General features: G+C 47.0%; 1 gene segment (V, D, J or C); it reads left to right on the plus strand.

Moving 5' to 3' along the window:
• The first annotated feature begins 1366 nt into the window (after positions 1–1366).
• LOC132818925 (Ig kappa chain V-V region MOPC 21-like) lies at positions 1367–15152 on the plus strand. The segment is given in 4 exon segments: positions 1367–1434; positions 1621–1925; positions 2405–2465; positions 14310–15152. Coding segments are annotated over 4 exon segments (744 nt in total).
• Positions 15153–19865: the final 4713 nt, after the last annotated feature.

Consider the following 19865-nt stretch of genomic DNA (forward strand, 5'->3'; position numbering starts at 1 on the left):
TGAAAGTGAGAGAGAGCAGGATAAAGAATCTCAGGCAGTGTAAGATGAGTAAAAGCGGGGGAGAGAGAGAGGTAGAGAGAGGTAGAGATGGTGGAGTTGAAGAATAGAGATAGAGCGAGATAGAGTATGAGACAGTGTGACTGAGAGAGAGGGGACAGAGAGAGAGACAGACAGACAGAGTAGGTGTGAGACAAAGAGTAGAGGCAATCCAGTGAAAGAGAGAGACAGACGTGCAGAGATGTTCTGGTCACCATATTATGAGAAAGATATGACTGTACTCGAGATGGTGCAAAGATTTCCCAGGATGCTGCCTGGCCTGGAGGGTGTGAGCTATGAGGAAGGATTGGAAAGTTTGGGATTGTTTCTCTTGGAGCAGTGAAGGTTGAGAGGGAACCTGCTGAAGGGCAAAAAGATTATGAGAGGCAGGGATAGAGTGGACAGGAAGGCAACTTTTTCCATGAATAGAGGGATCAATATCCAGGGACAGAGATTGGAGATTACACAGACATACAAAGATAGAAATAGAGAGCAGGAGTAGGGTTAGGTTTAGGGTTAGGGTTAGGGTAAGGGTTAGGGATTGGCCCTGTGAGTCTGTTCTGCCATTCAATATGACCATGGCTGATCCTCTCCCTCAATGCCAAGCTGGGATTGATGTTGCTAGATCATTGATGATCAGTAGAGACTTGTTAAATGCTGTTCATGTCATTGAACTTTTGATTGAGAGAGACACAGAAGACACACACAGACAGAGACAGAGAGCAAGTGTACATTGTGAGATTGAGTGAGAGAGGGCGAGGTATTTAATTGCTGCCCCAGGACTCACTGTTCCAATGTCCTGGAATAATGCCTGCTAGAGAGTGACTGGAGGGAGGGAAACAAAGAGAGAGTGAGGCAATTAGAGATTGAGGGTATAAGGAGAGAATGAGTGAGGAATTAGGTAGTAATATAAGTGAAGGAGAAGAATGAATGATCAGAAAGAGAGAGAGAGAGAGACCAACCAAAACAGAAGGGAGGGAGATAAACAGAATGTCAAACATACATGGAAAAAAGGAAAGATATAAGTAGTTATATAATTGGGAGAGGACAGAGTTGGAGACGGAAATAGAAAAAGAGAGAGAAAGTCAACGAATAACAAGAACGTATACAAGAGAAGGGTGAGAAAGAGAAAAAAGGGAAAAGGGAGAAAGAAAAGAAAGGATGAGAGAGAGAGAGAGAGAGAGAGAGAGAAGAGGAAGTGTGAGGGGCTGACGTGGCTCTCTCTGCCTGATGCCATTTACATACTGAGGAACACCCAGTCAGACTCTCACAGGCTGCAGCTTTATAAAGCAGAGCCCAGTGAAGGGAGAGTTTATCAGGAACCAGGCACAGGGACAGGAGCACACACCATGATTACACACATCCAGCTGATCTGGCCCCTGGCATTCTGTGTCGCAGGTACAAATCTCTCTCCTTCCACCTTGAATCTTTCGCTGCTCTCCATTTCACTCCAATTCCACTGACTTGTGATTGAAGGGAAAATGCTGAAACCAGAGGAATGCTCAGTGTCTCCAACAATCTCTCATTTGACCGGCTCTTTCTGTGACAGTTCTGACTTCACTGTGTTTCTCTCTGACCCCTCAGGTATCAATGGGGAGATTATCATGACCCAGTCTCCCCCGGTGCTGTCAGTGGAACTGGGCCAGACTGCAACCATCACCTGTACGGCCAGTCAAAGCATTAGCAGCTACCTCAGTTGGTACCAGCAGCGAGAAGGTCAGAAACCCTCTCTCCTGATCTATGCTGCAACATCTCGATTCACAGGAGTCTCCGAGCGATTCACCGGCAGTGGATCAGGGACCAGTTACACCCTGACAATCAGCAACGTTCAGAGTGAGGATGTCGCTGACTATTACTGTCAGCAGGATTACAGCTGGTATAGCAGCTCCGCTCAACACAGTGATACAGAGCCATACCAAAACCTCAAGACACACAGCACCACCTCATGCACTGACACATCAATCAGTTATATAAAATGTATAATAATGGACACACAGTCCCACAGCCTGAACTGACACATCCACAATTAGATACAAATGAAACTGAACAAATTACCCCATGCTGGGATTGTAACTGTCCATGACACACTCCAGTCCCTGTGGTGTCCACCGCTCACTGAAGGCCTCAAGTTTCCCTCTGACACTCCATGACCACGCGTGAAGAACAGCTGCAAGATTTAATATCGAAAAATAAATTTCACAAAGCTCCCAAGCCCAGCTGGACACAGAGAGAGATGGAGACAGAAAGACACATGAATGAGGGAGAGACAGAGAGGGGCAGAAAGAAGTTGAGAGTGAACGAGAGACTGGGAGACAGGGAGAGGTTGAGAGTGATGGGGGGGAAGCAGAGAGCAGAGGTTTTTGTACAGCCTCTGCACTGGGAACTCTCACTGTGGGACACGTTCGGTAAAGGAACCAAGCTCAGACTGAGTAAGTAAACCTCAATCCTCTGTTATTAACCCTTTCAATACTGAAACACACTTTCTAAAATACAGTTACTGATTTGTTGAAGGTGTTAGTGGGGAGCTGCAGTGAACGAAATGGTTGATTAAGGAGCACTGTGTCTAACAGTTGTCCAACCGTACCACTTCAGTTCCATTGCCCCCTTTAAGAAGCAAGATATAAGTCAGTCAGTTTTACTCACCGTGTGGAGGAGCTCTGTCCATTTGCAGCCTGTGGTCCCATTCCTGCAGCATGGAGTGAAATCAGTGAGTAGCCTCCTGCCAGTCTCAGTGTGACGGACACGGGGCAGAGTTTGATGTGAGCTCTGGCTCCCTGTCCCAGTCTCTGATCTCACTGACCTCAGCAGCAGCAGCAGCAGCAGCAGCAGCAGCACAGTGAGACACCGAGCTCCCACCTCCCCCAGCTTTAACTCTGCTCAATCACACAATCACAGAATAGTTACAGTGCACAAGGAGGCCATTCCGTCCATCCTGTCTGTCATGGTTCTCCGACTGAGCAATTCACTGAGTGTCATTCTCCTGCCTTCTCCCTGTCACCCTGCACATTGTTCCTTTTCAAATAACAGTCTCATTCCCTTCGGAATGTTTTAATTGAAGCTGCCTCCACCACACTCTTAGGCAGTGCATTCCACACCTTAACCACTCACTGGCTGAAAATGTTGTTCCCCCTCTCACTTTTGTTACTTTTACTTATTACTTTAAATCTGTGTTCTCTCGGTCTCAATCCTTTCTCAATTGGGAACATTTTCTCCCTATTTACCCTGTCCAGGCCCCTCCTGGTTTTAATTCCTCAAACAAATCTCCTCTCAGCCTTCGCCAAAGAAGACAGTCCCAAATTCTCCAATCAATCTGTATAACTGATGTTCCTCATCCCTGGAAGGATCTTCAGGAATATTTTTTGCCATTTCTACAAAACTTCAGCTCCTTCCTGAATTATTCACATTTTCTATGACCCTCATGATTTTATAAACCTTTACAAGGTCACTCCTCAGACTCTTACGTGTCAGAATAAAAAGTTTCAGCTTTTCCAGCTTCTCATCGTCATGGAGTCATACAGCGTGGAAACAGACCTTTCAGTTCAACTTGTCCATACTAACCAGATATCCTAAATCACCTCATCCCATTTGCCAGCATTTTGCTTACATTCCTCAAAACCCTTCCGATTCATGTACCCATCCCAATGCGTTTTAAATGCTGTAATAGTATCTGCCTCCAATACTTACTCTGGCAGCTCGATCCAGACACATACCACCCTCTGTGTGACAAGTTACCCCTCAGGTCCCTTTTGAATATTTTGCCTCTCACCTTAAACCTATGCCATCTTGTTTTGGACTCCCTTTCCCAAAGAAAAGGCCTTGGATATACACCCTGTCCATGCCCCTCATGATTGTATAAACATCTATAAGGTCACCCCGAAGCCTTAGATGCTGTAGGAAAAATAGACCCAGTTTCTTCAGCCTTTCCCTATAGCTCAAACCCTCCAATTCCTGGCCATGTCCTTGTAAATCTTTTCTGCAGCTTTATAAGTTTAACAGCATCCTTCCTATTTTCAAGGTGATCAGGATTGTTCACATTATTGCCAAAGTGGCCTCACTAATCTCCTGTACAGCTGCAACATGATGTCCCAACTCCTATACTCAAAATAGTGACCAATAAAAGCAAGTGTACCCAACACCTTCTTCATCACCCTGTCTACTTGTGACCCCACTTTCAAGTAATAATGCACTTGCATCTTCAATCCGAGGTCTCTTTGTTCAGCAACACTCCACAGGGCCCTCCCATTAACTGTCTAACTCCTGCCCTGGGTTGCCTTTCCAAAATGCAACATCTCACAGTTATCTAAACTGAACTCCATATGCTACACCTCTGCCCATTGCCCCATCTGATGAAGGTCCCGCTGTACTCTGAGATGAATTTCTTCGCTATCCACTATCGTACCAATTTAGATATCATCTACAAACTTACTGTAACTCCTATATTCACATCCAAATCATTTCTATAAAATAGTGAATCCAGCACCAATGTTAGTGGCACACAGCTATTCACAGATCTCCAGTCTGAAAAGCAACCTTTTACCACCACTCCTGTCTCCTATCTTCAATCCAATTTTTTTATCCCAATGGCTCACTCCCCCTGGATCCCATGTGGTCTAACCTTACTAACCAGTCTATCATGTGGAACCTTGTCAAAAACTTTACTGAAGTCCATATTGACAATGTCTATTGTTCTATCTCCATAAATCTTCTTTGTCACCTCCTCAATCAAATTCAGGAGACATGATTTCCTATGCATAAAACCACATTGATTATCCAAAGAATGTAAATCCTATCCCACAGAATCCACTCCAACATCTTACCCAACACTGACATCAGGCTCACTGGTCTATAATTCCCTGGCTTTTCCTTACAGTCTTTCTTTCTTAAATAATGGCATAACATTAGCCAACCTCTCTGGTTCTCCAGCACCTTACCCATAGTTGTCAGTGATACACATATCTCAGTAAGGGGCCCAGCAATCTCTTCCCTAGTTTGCCACAATGTTCTGGGATACACCTGATCAGGTCCTAGGGTTTATCTACTACTTTTATGTGTTTTCAGATCTTGAGCGTCTCCTCATTTGTGTGTGGTCTCTTTTCAAGACATCACTATTTTTCCAAATTCCCTAGCTTTCTCCACAATATATACTGACCTGAAATATTTGTTTGGGATCTCACCCATGTCTTGTGTCTTACCAAAATATAGCACTCACATGTATCTGAATTAAACTCCATCTGCCATTCCTCAGCCCACTGGCCCAGTTGATCAAGATTCCATTGTATTCTTAGACAGCCTTCTTCACTGCCAATGATTAGATTAGAGCCTCTACGGGGTCGAAACAGGCCCTTCTGCCCAAAAAGTCCTCACCGATCCTCCGAAGAGTAACCCACCCAGACCCATTTCCCTCTCAGTAATGCATCTAACACTGTGGGCAATTTAGCATGGCCAATTCACCTGACCTGAACATCTTTGGACCATGGGAGTAAACCAGAACACCCGGAGGAAACCCACGCAGACACAGGGAGAATGTGCAAACTCCACACAGACAGTTACCCAAGGCTGGAATCGAACCTGTGACCCTAGCTCTGAGAGGCTGCAGTGCTACCCACTGAGCCACCGTGCTGCCCCACCTGAGCCACCACTGAGCCACCGATGCCACCTGAAAATTCACCTGAACACACTCTCACAACTCTGGGCCCTTCCTGCCCATTACACTGCTACTATCCCAGTCTATATTCAGAAGCTAAAGACCGCCCCGCCCATTTATAACAACTCTATCATATTTGCAGGTCTCTGTAAATTCATGCATTTGTATTCTTCCACATCCTTCCCACTGGGAGGTGACTTATTGACTGAACTGAGGATTCTGTGTTCCTTTGTGTTCCTCTTTGACATTCTCTCCTGGTTCGCACAGCCCTGCCAAGTTAGTTTAAACCCTCTCTAACTGCATGAGTAAACCACCTCACAAAAATCCAAAGACCTCCCTCATGGATCCTCTTTCCAGCCCCACAGTCACCTGTGCTCACCTCCTGATTCTATTCTCACCTGCATGTAGCACTGGAAGTCATCCGGAGATTCCTCCTTTTCAGTTCCTGCTGCTAATTCCCTCCAGAGCTCCCAACCTTCTGACTGCAGGACCACGTTCCTTTTTCTCCATCCATCACTGGGACCAATGTGGACTATGACTGCTGGCTGTTCCCCCTCTCCCCTCAGGGTGCTCTGCAGCCGCTCAGTGACATCCTTGACCTTGGCATCAGAGAGACAACACACCATCCTGGATTCCCATCTGCAGCTGCAGAAACACCTATCGATGCCCTCACTCTCAAATATCCTCTCACTATCGCTCTTCCAGTTTTCCTTCTGCCCTCCTGTATAGCTGAGCCCCCCCCCCCACCGTGGTGCCAGGGACTTGGCTCTGGCTGCACTCCCCAGATGAACCATCATTCTCATCAGGATTCTGAACTGAATCCTAGTTGGAGAGTGGGAGGCACTCAGGGATTCCTGTACTAGCTGCCTGGTCCTTTTGGACTGTCTGCTGCTCCCCCATTCCCTCTCTCCCTGCATACTCTGAAGGTGCAGAGTGACCACATCTAGAAACGTGCTCTCCACGGAGCTCTCAGCCTCACAGATGCTCTCCACTGACACCAGCTGCTGCTCAAGCTCCAGAACCTGGAGCTCCAACTGCTGTCACTGACCACACTTCCTGCACTCATGGTATTCCAGGAGCTGGGAAGCATTCTGAAGTTCCCACCTAAATGCACACTCTCTCCACTCTTTGGTTATCTGTTGATAAACAGCTACAGCAGGGCTCACAGTCCAGTAAGTTCAGTGTTCCAGGGTTTTGGGAAACTCTCCAGAAGACTTTAAGAAATAGGAGCAGAAATCAGCCATTCAGCCCATTGAATCTGCTCTGCAATTTGATCTTGGCAGATATGCTTCTCAACCCCATTCTCCTGCCTACTCCACAGGAATTTTCCATCCCCTTAACAATCACAAACCTATCTATCCCTGTCTTAAATACACTCAGTGACTTGGCCTCCACTGCCCTCTGCAGCAATAAGTTCAACAGATTCACCACCCTCTGGCTGAAGAGATTCACCCTTATCTCAACTCTAAAGAGTCGGCCCTTCATTCTGAGGCTGTGCCTTGGTTACCGAGTCTCTCCTGTTTTTGGAAACATCTTCTCTGCATCCACTCTATCCAGGCCTGTCAGTATTCTGGAAATTTCAATAAGATCCCTCTTCATCCTTCTAAAGTCCATTGAGTACAGACCCAGAGTCCTCAAGCACGCCTGATATGACAAGCCCTTCATTGCCAGGATCATTCTTGTAAACCCCTCCAATGCCAGTACATTGTTCTATTAAAATATGGGTCCCAAAAATGCCCACAATATTCCAAATACAGTTTGACCAGAGCCTTACACAGCCTCAGCAGTACATCTCTGCTCTTGTATTCTGGCCCTATTGAAATGAATGCTATCATTTCATTTGCCTTCTCAAGCACAAACTGGACCTGCCTGTTAACCTGAATGAGGTTTGTGCTTTAGATTTCCAAAGGCTTTCCTCATTTAGCAAACAGTCTTTGTATTTCTTCTTGTGTTCTATCTGCTACTTCTTTGCCAACTCTCAGAGCCTATTAGGACCTTTTACAGCCTTCCCACTTCCTCAACACTACCTTTAGATTAGAGATTACTTTAGATTACTTACAGTGTGGAAACAGGCCCTTCGGCCCAACAAGTCCACACCGACCCACCGAAGCGAAACCCACCCATACCCCTACATTTACCCCTTACCTAACACTACGGGCAATTTACGTGGCCAATTCACCTGACCCGCACATCTTTGGACTGTGGGAGGAAACCGGAGCACCCGGAGGAAACCCACGCAGACACGGGGAGAACGTGCAAACTCCTCACAGTCAGTCGCCTGAGTTGGGAATTGAACCCAGGTCTCTGGCGCTGTGAGGCAGCACTGCTAACCACTGTGCCACCGTGCCGCCCCTCCTGTCCCTCCACCTATCTCATGTTGTCTGCAAACTTAGCAACAATGTCTTCACTTCCTTCATCCAGATTGTTAATGTATAACGTGAATAGTTATTGTCCCAACATTGACACCTGCAGAACTCTACCAGTCACCAGCTGCCATCTTTCCTCACTCTCTGCTTTATGCCAACCTGTCCGTTCTCAGTCCATGCCAGTACATTGCCCCTAACACCGTGGGCGCTTATCTTATGTCAAATACCTTCTGGAAATCAAAATACATTACTTCCTCGGACTCTCCTTTGCCTGACTGGCTCATTGCCTCCTCAAAGAATTCTAACACATTTGCCAGGCATGACCTCCCCTTGATGAAACCGTGTTGACTCAGCCCTATTTTACCATTGCACTTCCAAGTCCACCGGGTGACACTGTGGCACATTGGTTAGCACTGCTGCCTCACAGCGCCAGGGACCTGGGTTCAATTCCTGCCTCAGGCGACTGACTGTGTGGAGTTTGCATGTTCTCCCCGTGTCTGTGTGGGTTTCCTCCAGGTGCTCCGGTTTCCTCCCACAGTCCAAAGATGTGCGGGTCAGGTGAATTGGCCTTAGCCTTAGGCAAGGGGTATATATCCCCCATCAAATCTCCACCTCCACACCCTGACTCCATTGATTCCTGAAAGATCATCACCAATGCCTCCACAATCTCTTCAGTGATCTCCTTCAGAACACACTGGTGTAGTTCATCCAGTCTGGGGGAGTTATCCAAATTCAGACCTTCCAGCTTCCCCAGTACCTCCTCCTTACTGATGGCCACTACACGCCTGAACTGCCCCCTGACAGTCTGGAAGTACTGGTACACTGCTGGTGTTTTCCATGGTGCAGACTGATGCAAAGTATCGATTCAATTCCTCGGCTATTCCTTCATTTCCTACTATTCTTTCTCCAAACTCATTTTCCAGTGATCCAATGTCTAGTTTTGCCTCCCTCTTCCTTTTTATATATTTGCTAAAACTCTTGCAATCTTCTTTTATATTACTGGCTAGATAACTCCCAGATTTCATCTTCTCCACCCTTAATGCTTTTTTAGTTATCCTCTATAGCTCTTTAAAGACTTCCTAATCCTCTGGCTTCCCACTATTCTCCACCACATTGGATGCTTTTTCTTTTGCTTTTATGCTGTCCTTGACCTCCCTCATCAGCCATGGTTGCCTTGTCCTCCCCTGAGAATGTTTTTTTCTTTTTTGGGATGAATTCCTACTCTACTTCCTGAATTACCCCCAGAAACTCTGCTGTTTGCTGCCCCACCATCTTACCTGCTCGGCTCCCCTTACAACCAACTCTGGCCAGCTCCTTCCTCATGTCTTTGCAGTTACCTTTACTCAACTGAAATACAGTTCCATCTGATTGTAGCTTCTCTCTCTCAAACTACAGGGGGAATTATGGTCACTTATCCAGAGTGATACTTTCACCTTAAACTCACTAATCATGTTTGCCTCATTCCACATCACTGAATCCAGACCTGCCTGTTCCATCATGGCTCAACCACAAGCTGCTCCAAAAACCATCTCGTAGACATTCCATGAAATCCTTTTCTTTCGATGCACTACCCAGTCCACCTATCCATTGAGGTCTACCCTGACATTTAGTTTATCCCTTTTCTGGGCGGCATGGTGGCACAGTGGTTAGCACTGCTGCCTCACAGCGCCTGAGACCCAGGTTCAATTCCTATCTCAGGCGACTGACTGCGTGGAGTTTGCTCATTCTCCCCATGTCTGCGTGGGTTTCCTCCCACAGTCCAAAGATGTGCAAGTCAGGTGAATTGGACATGCTAAATTGCCCGTAGTGTTAGGTAAGGGGTAAATGTAGGGGTATGGGTGGGTTGCGCTTCAGTGGGTCGGTGTGGACTTGTTGGGCTGAACAGCCTGCTTCCACACTGTAAGTAATCTAATCTAATTTTCTGTCTCCTGATTGATTTCCTTCCCCACACCCTGATTACTGCTTGGAGACCTGGACATAACTTGCATCAGATTCTTTATTGTGGTTCCTCAGCTCTACCCACACACATTCTACACCTTCTGACTTCTTGCTATTGATTGAATTTTATTTCACACTAACAAGGCAACTCTTGCCCCTCTGCCCATCTGCCTGTCCTTTTGATAGGACATGGATCCTTGGATATTTAGTTCCCAGCCCAGACCCCCTTACAGCCATGTCTCTGTGATACCCACAACATCGTACCTGCCAGTTTCAATCTGCACTACAAGCTCATTGCGTATACTGTGTGCTTTTAAGTACAACACCCTCAGTCCTGCATTGACTGCCCTCCTTCTCATCATTGTCCTCTTATCTGCTGTGCTTGAAGTTCGACTCTTGTTCCTTTCTGTACTCTCTGTCCTAGGTTGTCTTCTAGAAACTTGAATAACCTCTCCTGAGCCCTCCTCCACTTTAACTAGTTTAATTCCTTGGACACTCAATTTACCTTGATTTATTGCGTCACTTTGTCTACCTTATTCGGAATGCTTTGTGCATTTAGTTACAAACTCTTTAAATTTATTCTATTATTGATTTTCCCTGCACTTCTTTAGTTCCTTTGATATTCAAAAAATCCGTCCCCATCTTTTATTTTCTGGTAACAATCAATCCCACCACTAACCAACAATCGACCTTCTCCTTCACCTTCTGTTTTCTCATTTTCCATCCAACTGAAACAAATTACTTTATGTGTCGATTGACCTAAGGCATGGTGGCTCAGTGGTTAGCACCGCTACCTCACAGCGCCAAGGATACGGGTTCAATTCCTGCCTTGGGAAACTGTCTGTGTGGTGTTTGCACATTGTCCCTGTGTCTGTGTGGGTTTCCCCCAGGTGCTCTGGTTTACTCCCACTGTCCAAAGATGTGCAGGCCAGGTGAATTGGCCATTCTAAATTGCCTACAGTGTTAGGTGAAATAGTCAGGTGTAAATGTAGGGACTGTTTCTGGGTGGGTTGCTGTTCGGAGAGTTGGTGTGGACTTGTCAGGCTGAACTGCCTGTTTCCACACTGGAGGGAATCTAATCAGGCCAATATTTCTCATTATTGCTCTTTGATCTCTTGCTTCTACTTGGATCCTGCTGTGTAGAAACTGGCTGCCACCTTCCTGACATTGCAACAGTGACTCCTTGTCAAACAAAACTGTCTGTAAATGTCTTTGGAAGAGCCTGAAATGTTAAGGGCTGGATTGATGCCCATATGCTCTAAACTTTTCTGATTTACATATCCATGCCTTTTAAATGTTTTAATCATACCAGCCTTCACCACTTCTTCTGGCAGCCCATTTCATACATTTAACACCATCTGAATGAAAACGTTGTTCTTTAGGTCCCTTTTAAATCTTTCCCCTGTCACCTTCAACCTATGCCCTCCAGTTCTGGACTCCCCCACTCTGGAGAAAAGATCTTCTCTATTCACCCTATCTATGCTGCTCATGATTTTATAAACCTCCATCCGGTCACCCATCAACCTGCAATGATCCAGGGAAAACAGCCTCAGCCTATTCAGCCTCTCCCGATAGCTCAAACCCTCCAACCTTGGCAACATCCTTGTAAATCTTTTCTGAACCATTTTAAGGTTCACAACATTTTTCCTCCAGCAGGGAGACCAGAATTACACACAGTATTCCAAAAGTGCCCTAACCAATGTCTGTCAGCCACAAGAGCTCCCAACTCCAATACTCAATGCACTGACCAATAAAAGAAAGCAAACCAAATGACATTGTCACCCCCCCCCCCACCCCCCCACCTACCTGCAACCTCACTTCCAGTGAAGTATTCTTTTTTTTTGGATGAACTGAGAGTCTTCCAGTTGTGAAAGATGCCATTCCATGGACTTTTGGATGAAGAGCAGGCAGTTCCCCCTGGTGTCCCTAATCAATATTTATCCCCCAGTCAAAATCAATGAAAATCTGTTTCTCTTCTTTTTATCATATTGTGTTTGGGATCTCGCTGTGCACAGTCTGCAGGAAAGATCCATTGGGACATCTTGATTTGGGGACAGGTGCTTCACAAATGCAAGTCTTTCTTTAAGTTTGAAGTCTCCTGATCCGAACACTCACCCATTGTCTGTGCACTCTCACCTTCCGGGGGCATGGGGTCATTAGGAGCAGTGACCCAAAGGACACTGAGACTCTTTGCAGCCTCACCCTTGACCTCAGCCCAGCAGTGTGCAGCAAGGTTTGAAATGTAATCTAGAACCTTCTACACAGACACCCCAATGTGACTCATTCCCGAAGTGTGTGGATCCGAGTCTGCTCCAAAGTTCTCGGATAAATTTCTCCTGATCTGTGGGTGATCGGAGGTTTGTTAAAGAAGTATCAAGATCCGTCCCACTTTCCAGCTCTTGCTCCATAGCTCTGGAGGTTTCACTGTTTGAAGTGAATACCCAAGTGTTTTTTTCAAAGTGATGAGGGTTTCTGCCTCTCCCACCCTTTCAGGCTGTGAGTCCCACATCCCACCAAGCTCTGGGTGAAAACAAATACCCTCAACTCCCCTATAATCCTGCCCCCAACTGATTTCAATCTCTCCCCATGGTTATTGCCCTCTGTGCTGGTGGAAATCAGTCCTTCCTACCCACTCTGTCCAGGCCCCTCATCATTTTACACACCACCATCAAATCTCCCCTCAGCCTCCTGTGTTCCAACAAAAACACTCCCAGCCAATCCAAACATTCCTCAAAACTCAAAGTTCCCATTCCAGACAAACTCTTCCTCTGTCCTGGTCTCCTGTGGGATCACATCCTTCCTATAATGTGGTGACCAGAACCGTACACTGTTCTCTCACTGTGCTCTAACTGGGGTTTTATACAGTTCCAGAATAAACAAACTCCTTGCTTTCACAGTCAACCAAAAATGAGATAAGGGAGGTGATGGTCTAATGGTGTTATTGCTGAGCTGTTAATCCAGAGATCCAGATAATGTTCTGGGGACCAGGGTTAGAATCCAGCAGATGGTGGCATTCAAATTCAATCAAAAAAAATCTGGAATTAAGTCTAATGACGACCATGAAACCATCTTTGATTGTCAGGAAAACGCCATCTGATTCCCTAATGTCCTTTCGGGAAAGAAACTGCCATCCTTACCATGTGACCCCAGACCCACAGCAATGTGGTTGACTCTAAACTGCCCTTTGGGTGATTAGCGATGGACAATAAATGCTGCCGATCCAGCAATTGCCCTCATTCCATCAAGGGAAAATGAAGAACAGTTTATCCCATGTGTCTTCTTACCACCTCACTGACCTGCATTAAACACCATGGCCAAATCTTCCATCTCCACATGACTTGCAGTTTCAAATTCCTTCATTATCTGAGATACAGATAGAAACATCCAAACTACGAGCAACCGTAGGCCATTTGGCCCCCGAGCCTGCTCCACCATTCATTATGATCATGGCTGATTATCCAACACAGTCCCCTGTTCCTGCTTTCTCCCCACGTTCTTTGATCCCTTTCATCCGAAGAACTACATCTAATTCCTTATTGAACACATACCGCATCTAATTCCCTCATGCTGGTAAAATGGATGAGAATTATTGGGTTGTTGTTTTTTGACCAGTATGGACACAATGGGCTGATGGGCCTTTTGGGTCTCTCTGACTCGATGATTCTATTATTATACTTTAAGAATAACTGAGTACCAAGGACTGACCACTGTGTAACTACCTGTCATTCAGAAAAAGACTCATTCTTTCTGTCCTGTCTGCCAACCAGTTCCCAATCCATGTCAGTATGTGAACCCCAATCCTCTTGTTCATTTGGTCTAGATCTGGAAGCCACACCCTTACTAATTGTGGGACCAGATTCTGAACAGTCTGTCTCATCCTTCGAGGGCTCCTACTGCCCTGACACTGATTTCCCATCATGCCATTGGTTCCGATCCACTTTTACCAAAGCACCACACAGTTTAGTAAAATGAAAACTTTTACACTTGCTCCATGGTTCTCCATTTCCATCCCTACTCTCAATCTCACTGAGTTCTGATCACTGTCACGAAAATGCTCCCCCATTGACAGCCCTTCCAGCTGCCCAGAAACTGTCCCTTCTCTCTATGCTACTTCACCATCACCTTCTCAGGGGCAATTAGGGATGGGTAATAAATGTTGGCCCTGCCAGTGACACCCACATCCCAAGAAGCAATGTGAACAATGCTTGGTCATTTGTTGGGTTTATTCTGTATTGACGACAAATGTTCAAAAAGATTGTATGGCCAGATTATGGTTGAATTCCCTTCCAGTGGCAGGAATTAAAATTGTTTCTCTTGTCTTTCAGGCCGTGAGAACTCTCAGCCCAAGCTGACCTTGCTGCCCCCCTCCCCGGAGCAGGTCAATGCCAAGGGCACTGCCACCCTGGTGTGCCTTGCCAATCACTTCTATCCCGATGAGCTGGAGGTGCAGTGGAAGAAGGACGGTGCAGTCATTTCGGACGGGGTTCAGACCAGCAACTACCTGCGAGCTTCAGACAGCACCTACAGTGTCAGCAGCCTGCTGACCCTCTCTGGGTCTGACTGGGAGTCCGACGCTCGCTTCTCCTGTGCCCTCACCCACGTGACCCTCCCCTCTCCCCTCAGCAAGAGCATCAGGAGATCAGAATGTGTGTAGAGTGTTGGAGACAGTCCACAGAGGAGACACAACTTTAAACAGAACAGGGCTGAGCTGGCAGGACAAAGGTCATTGTCAGCACTGAATTTCAACTCTCTTCCTTCTCAGGATTGCTCAGAGAAACTTCTGAGGTTTGGATATTAAAGCAGGTCATCGCGACAGTGTCAAGAGAGCTTTACACTGTGTCAAACCCCATGCTGTCCTTGTCCTGGGAATGTTTGATGGGGACAGGATTGCCTTGTTATGTTAGCTGCACAAAACAATGTGAACCTCAGAAGTCTCTGCTTCAGTAAACCAGATCTCCTTCCTGCTCAGCTGCCAGTTCCAGTTTAAGGTTTTGTCACTGTTTAAAGGGGCAGGATTCTCGTGTTATTGAGAAAATCTCTCCAAGTGTTTTCCTCAAGCTCCATTGGGGCTATGAATTTGAGCAGCTTCCTCTGTCTGGGCTGTTAATTGCAGTTGTTTCTTTTTCTGTGAATGTGAATGTGGAAAAGGGAATAAAGGTGAAAATTCAGTCTCTGTCTCCGTGTGCTTTGGAAATAACTGACTTTCTCCTCCCCCATCTTTCAGTTGATTGGCTGTATTTCAGCAGGTCATTGTCACAATTGGTTACTTGGCCTGTCAATCAATTACAATCATCAATCATCAATCATTTTCAAATGATCCCTTTAATCAGGAATTTATGTAGATTCCAAAAAGAACAGAAACTGAAAGTTGTTGGGACTCAGTAAGTGCAATCTGATGCATTCCCTCTTCACTCTGTTGGTACATGCCCAGCTGATGGGATCGAACTGTGCAATCTCTGCTGCATGTCGGATAGCCCCTGAAATAATCTTCGGCCAATCACAGACATTGTTGGCTGTGTGCCTCTCTGAGTGTGAGTGTTTAACTCAATACTGCCTGTAGATGTCTCTCTGAGTGTGGCTGTGTTACTCAGAGACACACCACAGACAGTATTCAGAAACACACCCACATTCGGTGAGACACCGATCCGCAGCATGGAGTGTGAGTGTGTTACTCAGTGCTGCCTGAAGGTGTCTCTCTCAGTGTGAGTGTGTTACTCTGTGCTGCCTGTAGGTGTCTCTCTCAATGTGAGTGTGTTACTCTGTGCTGCCTGTAGGTGTCTCTCTCAGTGTGAGTGTGTTACTCTGTGCTGCCTGTAGGTGTCTCTGAGGTCTGTGTCTCCGAGCGATGGATTGAGAATGGGCTTTGTGCTGGGGATTGAAGATTAGGCTTTAATCTTCTCAAATCATGAATGAAAAACAGCTCAGCTGATTCAGTCTGAGATGGCAGCTCATTCAGATGACCAAAGTTAAAAAACACACAACACCAGATAATAGTCAACAGGTTTATTTGGAAGTAAAAGCATTCGGAGTGCTGCCCCTTCATTAGGTAGCTGGAAGGGCAGGATCATTGGGCACAGAATTTATAGCAAATTCAGATAGCAGCTGTAAAAGGTGAATACTGAGAGTGTATTCTCAGGAAGGGAGGGATTTCAGAGGCAGTGGGCACTGTGCTCCCAAATGTGTTGATCAATTCCGAGGAGATTTTTTGAATCCAGGGCCAGAGGAGTTGTGGCTGCCTGCCCAGCCAATGCTGGCTCCCCATAGTCATATTTCAGTGGTTAATTAACCCAAAACTAGGTGCAGCAATATTACCTTCCAGGGAGAGGAGTTGTCTGAGGGAGGGAGGTTGAATTCTTGCAGCCCCAAGAGAGGTTGTGGTGGATTAATGACAGGTATGACCACCATGAAGGTGCCACCTTCTCTCCCCCTGCTACAGCTGTGATGACCCTCAGGTTAAAAGTGTGACTGCTCTGGGATGATGACCACATTCCTGGGTGATGGAGGGAAGGCCAACCTCTCCCAAAGGCAGCACAGGCTGGATTGAAGGTGAAACAAGAGTAAGCAGGGGGAGATTGAGGATGACAGAAGGAGGGGGTTGGTTGGCAGGTTGTTATTCAGAGTCAGGTACCAGAGTTTCAGTCCTTCTGACACTCCTCTTTTTTCTTTTTTTCTTCTTTTTTTCTTACTTACACGTGGAGAGTCCTTGACACTGATCCAGCTCCCTCAGAGCCAGCTCTCAGAATGTTCAGAACCCCTAACATGCCTGTTTTATTTCACCCCCACACTGCCGCCGAATGCAGGGGAGCTTATTTTTTTTTCCCCAGCACCCATGGTGTGTGTGTGTGTAGGTGTGAGACACAGTGAGAGACACAAAGCGCACGAATCTTTATTCAATTTCCACCACCAGGAAGACAGGAAAACATCCGCGTGGCCAGTGACAAGCAGTGCCCTTCAAATCAAAGGGCAATGCTGTGTGATCAAACAGTGAAGGGGAGGGCAGGGATTAAGACACCGCTCTTTTTATCTGCCAGCCAGGGCTCCTTGATTGGACAAAGTTAACTGTCCCTGTCAGGGAACTCATATTTTATCAAAAAGAATAAATCATTTATTGAACAAGGAGCTCAAGAGCTAAACGACACGAGACAAAATGAATGGTTTGAAATATTTCATCATGGGCAGCACAAATAAGATTTGGGGAAGAATGTTTTCACTCAGCGGGTGGTGGGAATCTGGAATGGCCTGTCATAGAATCCCTACTGTGAGGAAACAGGCCATTTTCACCAACACGTCCACACTTATCCTTGGAAGAGTAACCCACCCAAGACCCAATCTCCTATCCGATTACTCTACTTTTGCCCTGACTAATGAACCTAACCTACACATTCCTGACCACTATGGGCAACATTAAACAGCCAATTCACCTAACCTGCATGTCTTTAGAATGTGGGAGGAAACCAGAGCACCCAGAGGAAATCTATGCAGACATTTGGAGAATGTACACACTCCACACAGACATTTGCCTGAGGCTGGAATTGAACCTGGGTCAAAACACTCAGACTGGCCTTGACTTCGCTCCAGCTTCTGCCTCCACTTCAGGCCCCTCCCACTCAGCAACCAAGACTCAGACTGCATTTCCCAGATTCACCCTGAGTCCAACTGCCTACCTGCAGCCAGCCAGCACACTCACTCTCCCTCCTCACCTATCCACCCCCACAGTGCACCCTCTCCCTCCACTGCTCCCTCTTCACCTCATCCCCGCTTTCCCACTCCCCCACCTCACTCCACAGCCCACCTCCGCCCCAATCTCCTTTCTCTCCAACACCCATTCCCCCGTGCTACACCACAACCAACCCTCACCCACTGCATGCCATCACACTTCCCCCTCCCCTCTTTCAGCCAACTTGGGCCCCCTCCAAAACCTCACCCCTGAGCCTCGCCCCATATTTACTATACCGCCCCGACCTCAAACTCTCTGAGGCCAAAAGGTCCATCCTCAGGAAAGGGCTCACAGTCATTCCCGCCCAACCCCACCTCAACGACACCCACACCCACCACGAAGCGGAGCTCTTCTTCTGCCGCCTCAACCTCCGTGTCTTCTTCTTTAACAAAACTTCCAAACTCCCTCTGAGGAACCTTTCTCCCATCTCTAACTTTACTCCTCCATTTGGTCTCCCCCTATTAGCTGTGTACACACTCGAGACCTCTTCATTGCTGACTGTTGATGTGCCATCACCCGCCTCCATTTCTCCCCTCACCCATTCCAACCATACCCCCTCTGATCAAGCACTCCACTCTCTATGTGCCAACCCCTGTTTCACCAACAAACCTGCTGACAAATGTGGGGTGGTGTTAGTCTGGAGAACAGACCTAAAAGTCACAGAGGCTGAACCCCAACTCTCAGACACCACGTCCTACCTCCTCCTTGCCCATAACCCCACTGTGACCCATCAGGCCAAAATCACTCACACTGTCAGTGACCTCATTGCCTCCAGTGATCTCCCCTCCACTGTCTCTCATAGTCCCTCAGCCCTGCATTGCCCAGTTCTCCCTGGTCCCCAAAATCCACAAGCCCAACTACCCAGTTGACCCATCATCTCAGCATGCCCCTGCCCCACCGAACTCCTCTCATCCTACCTCAACTCTCCTCCTTGGTTCAGGCACTGCCCACCTACATCTGATACATCAACCATGCCCTGCACCTCTTCAGTAGCCTCCAGTTCCTTAGGCCTAAGTGCTTTATCTCCACGATGGATGTGCAGTCCTTATACATGTCCATACCCCACAAGGATGGCCTCCAGGCCCAACACCTTTTCCTTTGCAACGGACCCATCCAGTCCCGGTCCACCAATATATTCCTCCGCCTTGCCAAACTAGTCCAGGGGGTGGCCATGGGCCCCCGTTTGAGCAATGTCGACCAGTCCCTCTTCAGTGACTATACAGGCACTGTGCCATTACATCAGTGACTATATCAGTGCAGCATCCTGCATCCAGGCTGAACTGGAGTGGTTCACTGACTTTCTTCATAACTTCCACCCTGTCCTCAAAATCACCTCATCCATCTCAGACACCTCCCTGCCCTTTCTACACCTCTCCATTTCCAATTCTGGGGATAATCTTCAAACAGGCAATTACTACACACCCACGGACTGCCATTACTACCTGGGCTACACCTGCTCCCAACCAGTCTCCTGCAGAACTCCATCCCATTCTCCCAATTCCTCTGCCTCCACTCCATCTGCTCGGATGAGGAGACATTTCGCTGATCACAGATGTCCACCTCTTATGAACAACATGCTTTTCCTCCTTCTGTCATCCTTCTGTCATCCACTGCACTACCTCCATTTCCCGTTCCATTGCTCTAAACCGACCCCTCTCCAAACACAATGAAGTCAGACTCACCATTGTCCTCAACTATTACCAATCCCTGTACCAATTAACGCATCATCCTTAAACACTTCCACCAACTCCAACTAGACTAACCACCAAGAACATTTTCCTCTCCCCACCCCTGGCTGCCTTCCACAAGGACTGTTCCCTTTGACAATTCTTGGTTTGTGGCATCTGTCCACCTACCCTCCCGAACCCCCAGGAACCTTCTTTTGCAACACCAAAAGATGCAAAGCCTGCTGGTACACCAATCCGTCCCCTCCATCCAGGGCCCCAAACAGTCCTTCCAGGTGAGACATTGCCTCTCCTCCAACCTAGTTTACTGCATCAGGTGCCCGTGATGTGGTCTTCTCTACATTGTGAAGACCAAATATAATCTTAGGGAACGTTTCACCGAGCATCTCAGCCAGGCCTGCAAGGTCCGATCAGCCTTTCAGTCACAGTCCATTTCAATTCCCCTTCCCAATCCCTTTCCGATATGACCATCATCAGCC

The sequence above is a fragment of the Hemiscyllium ocellatum genome, chromosome 9 (assembly GCF_020745735.1).
Source record: "Hemiscyllium ocellatum isolate sHemOce1 chromosome 9, sHemOce1.pat.X.cur, whole genome shotgun sequence".
Classification (NCBI taxonomy): domain Eukaryota; kingdom Metazoa; phylum Chordata; class Chondrichthyes; order Orectolobiformes; family Hemiscylliidae; genus Hemiscyllium; species Hemiscyllium ocellatum.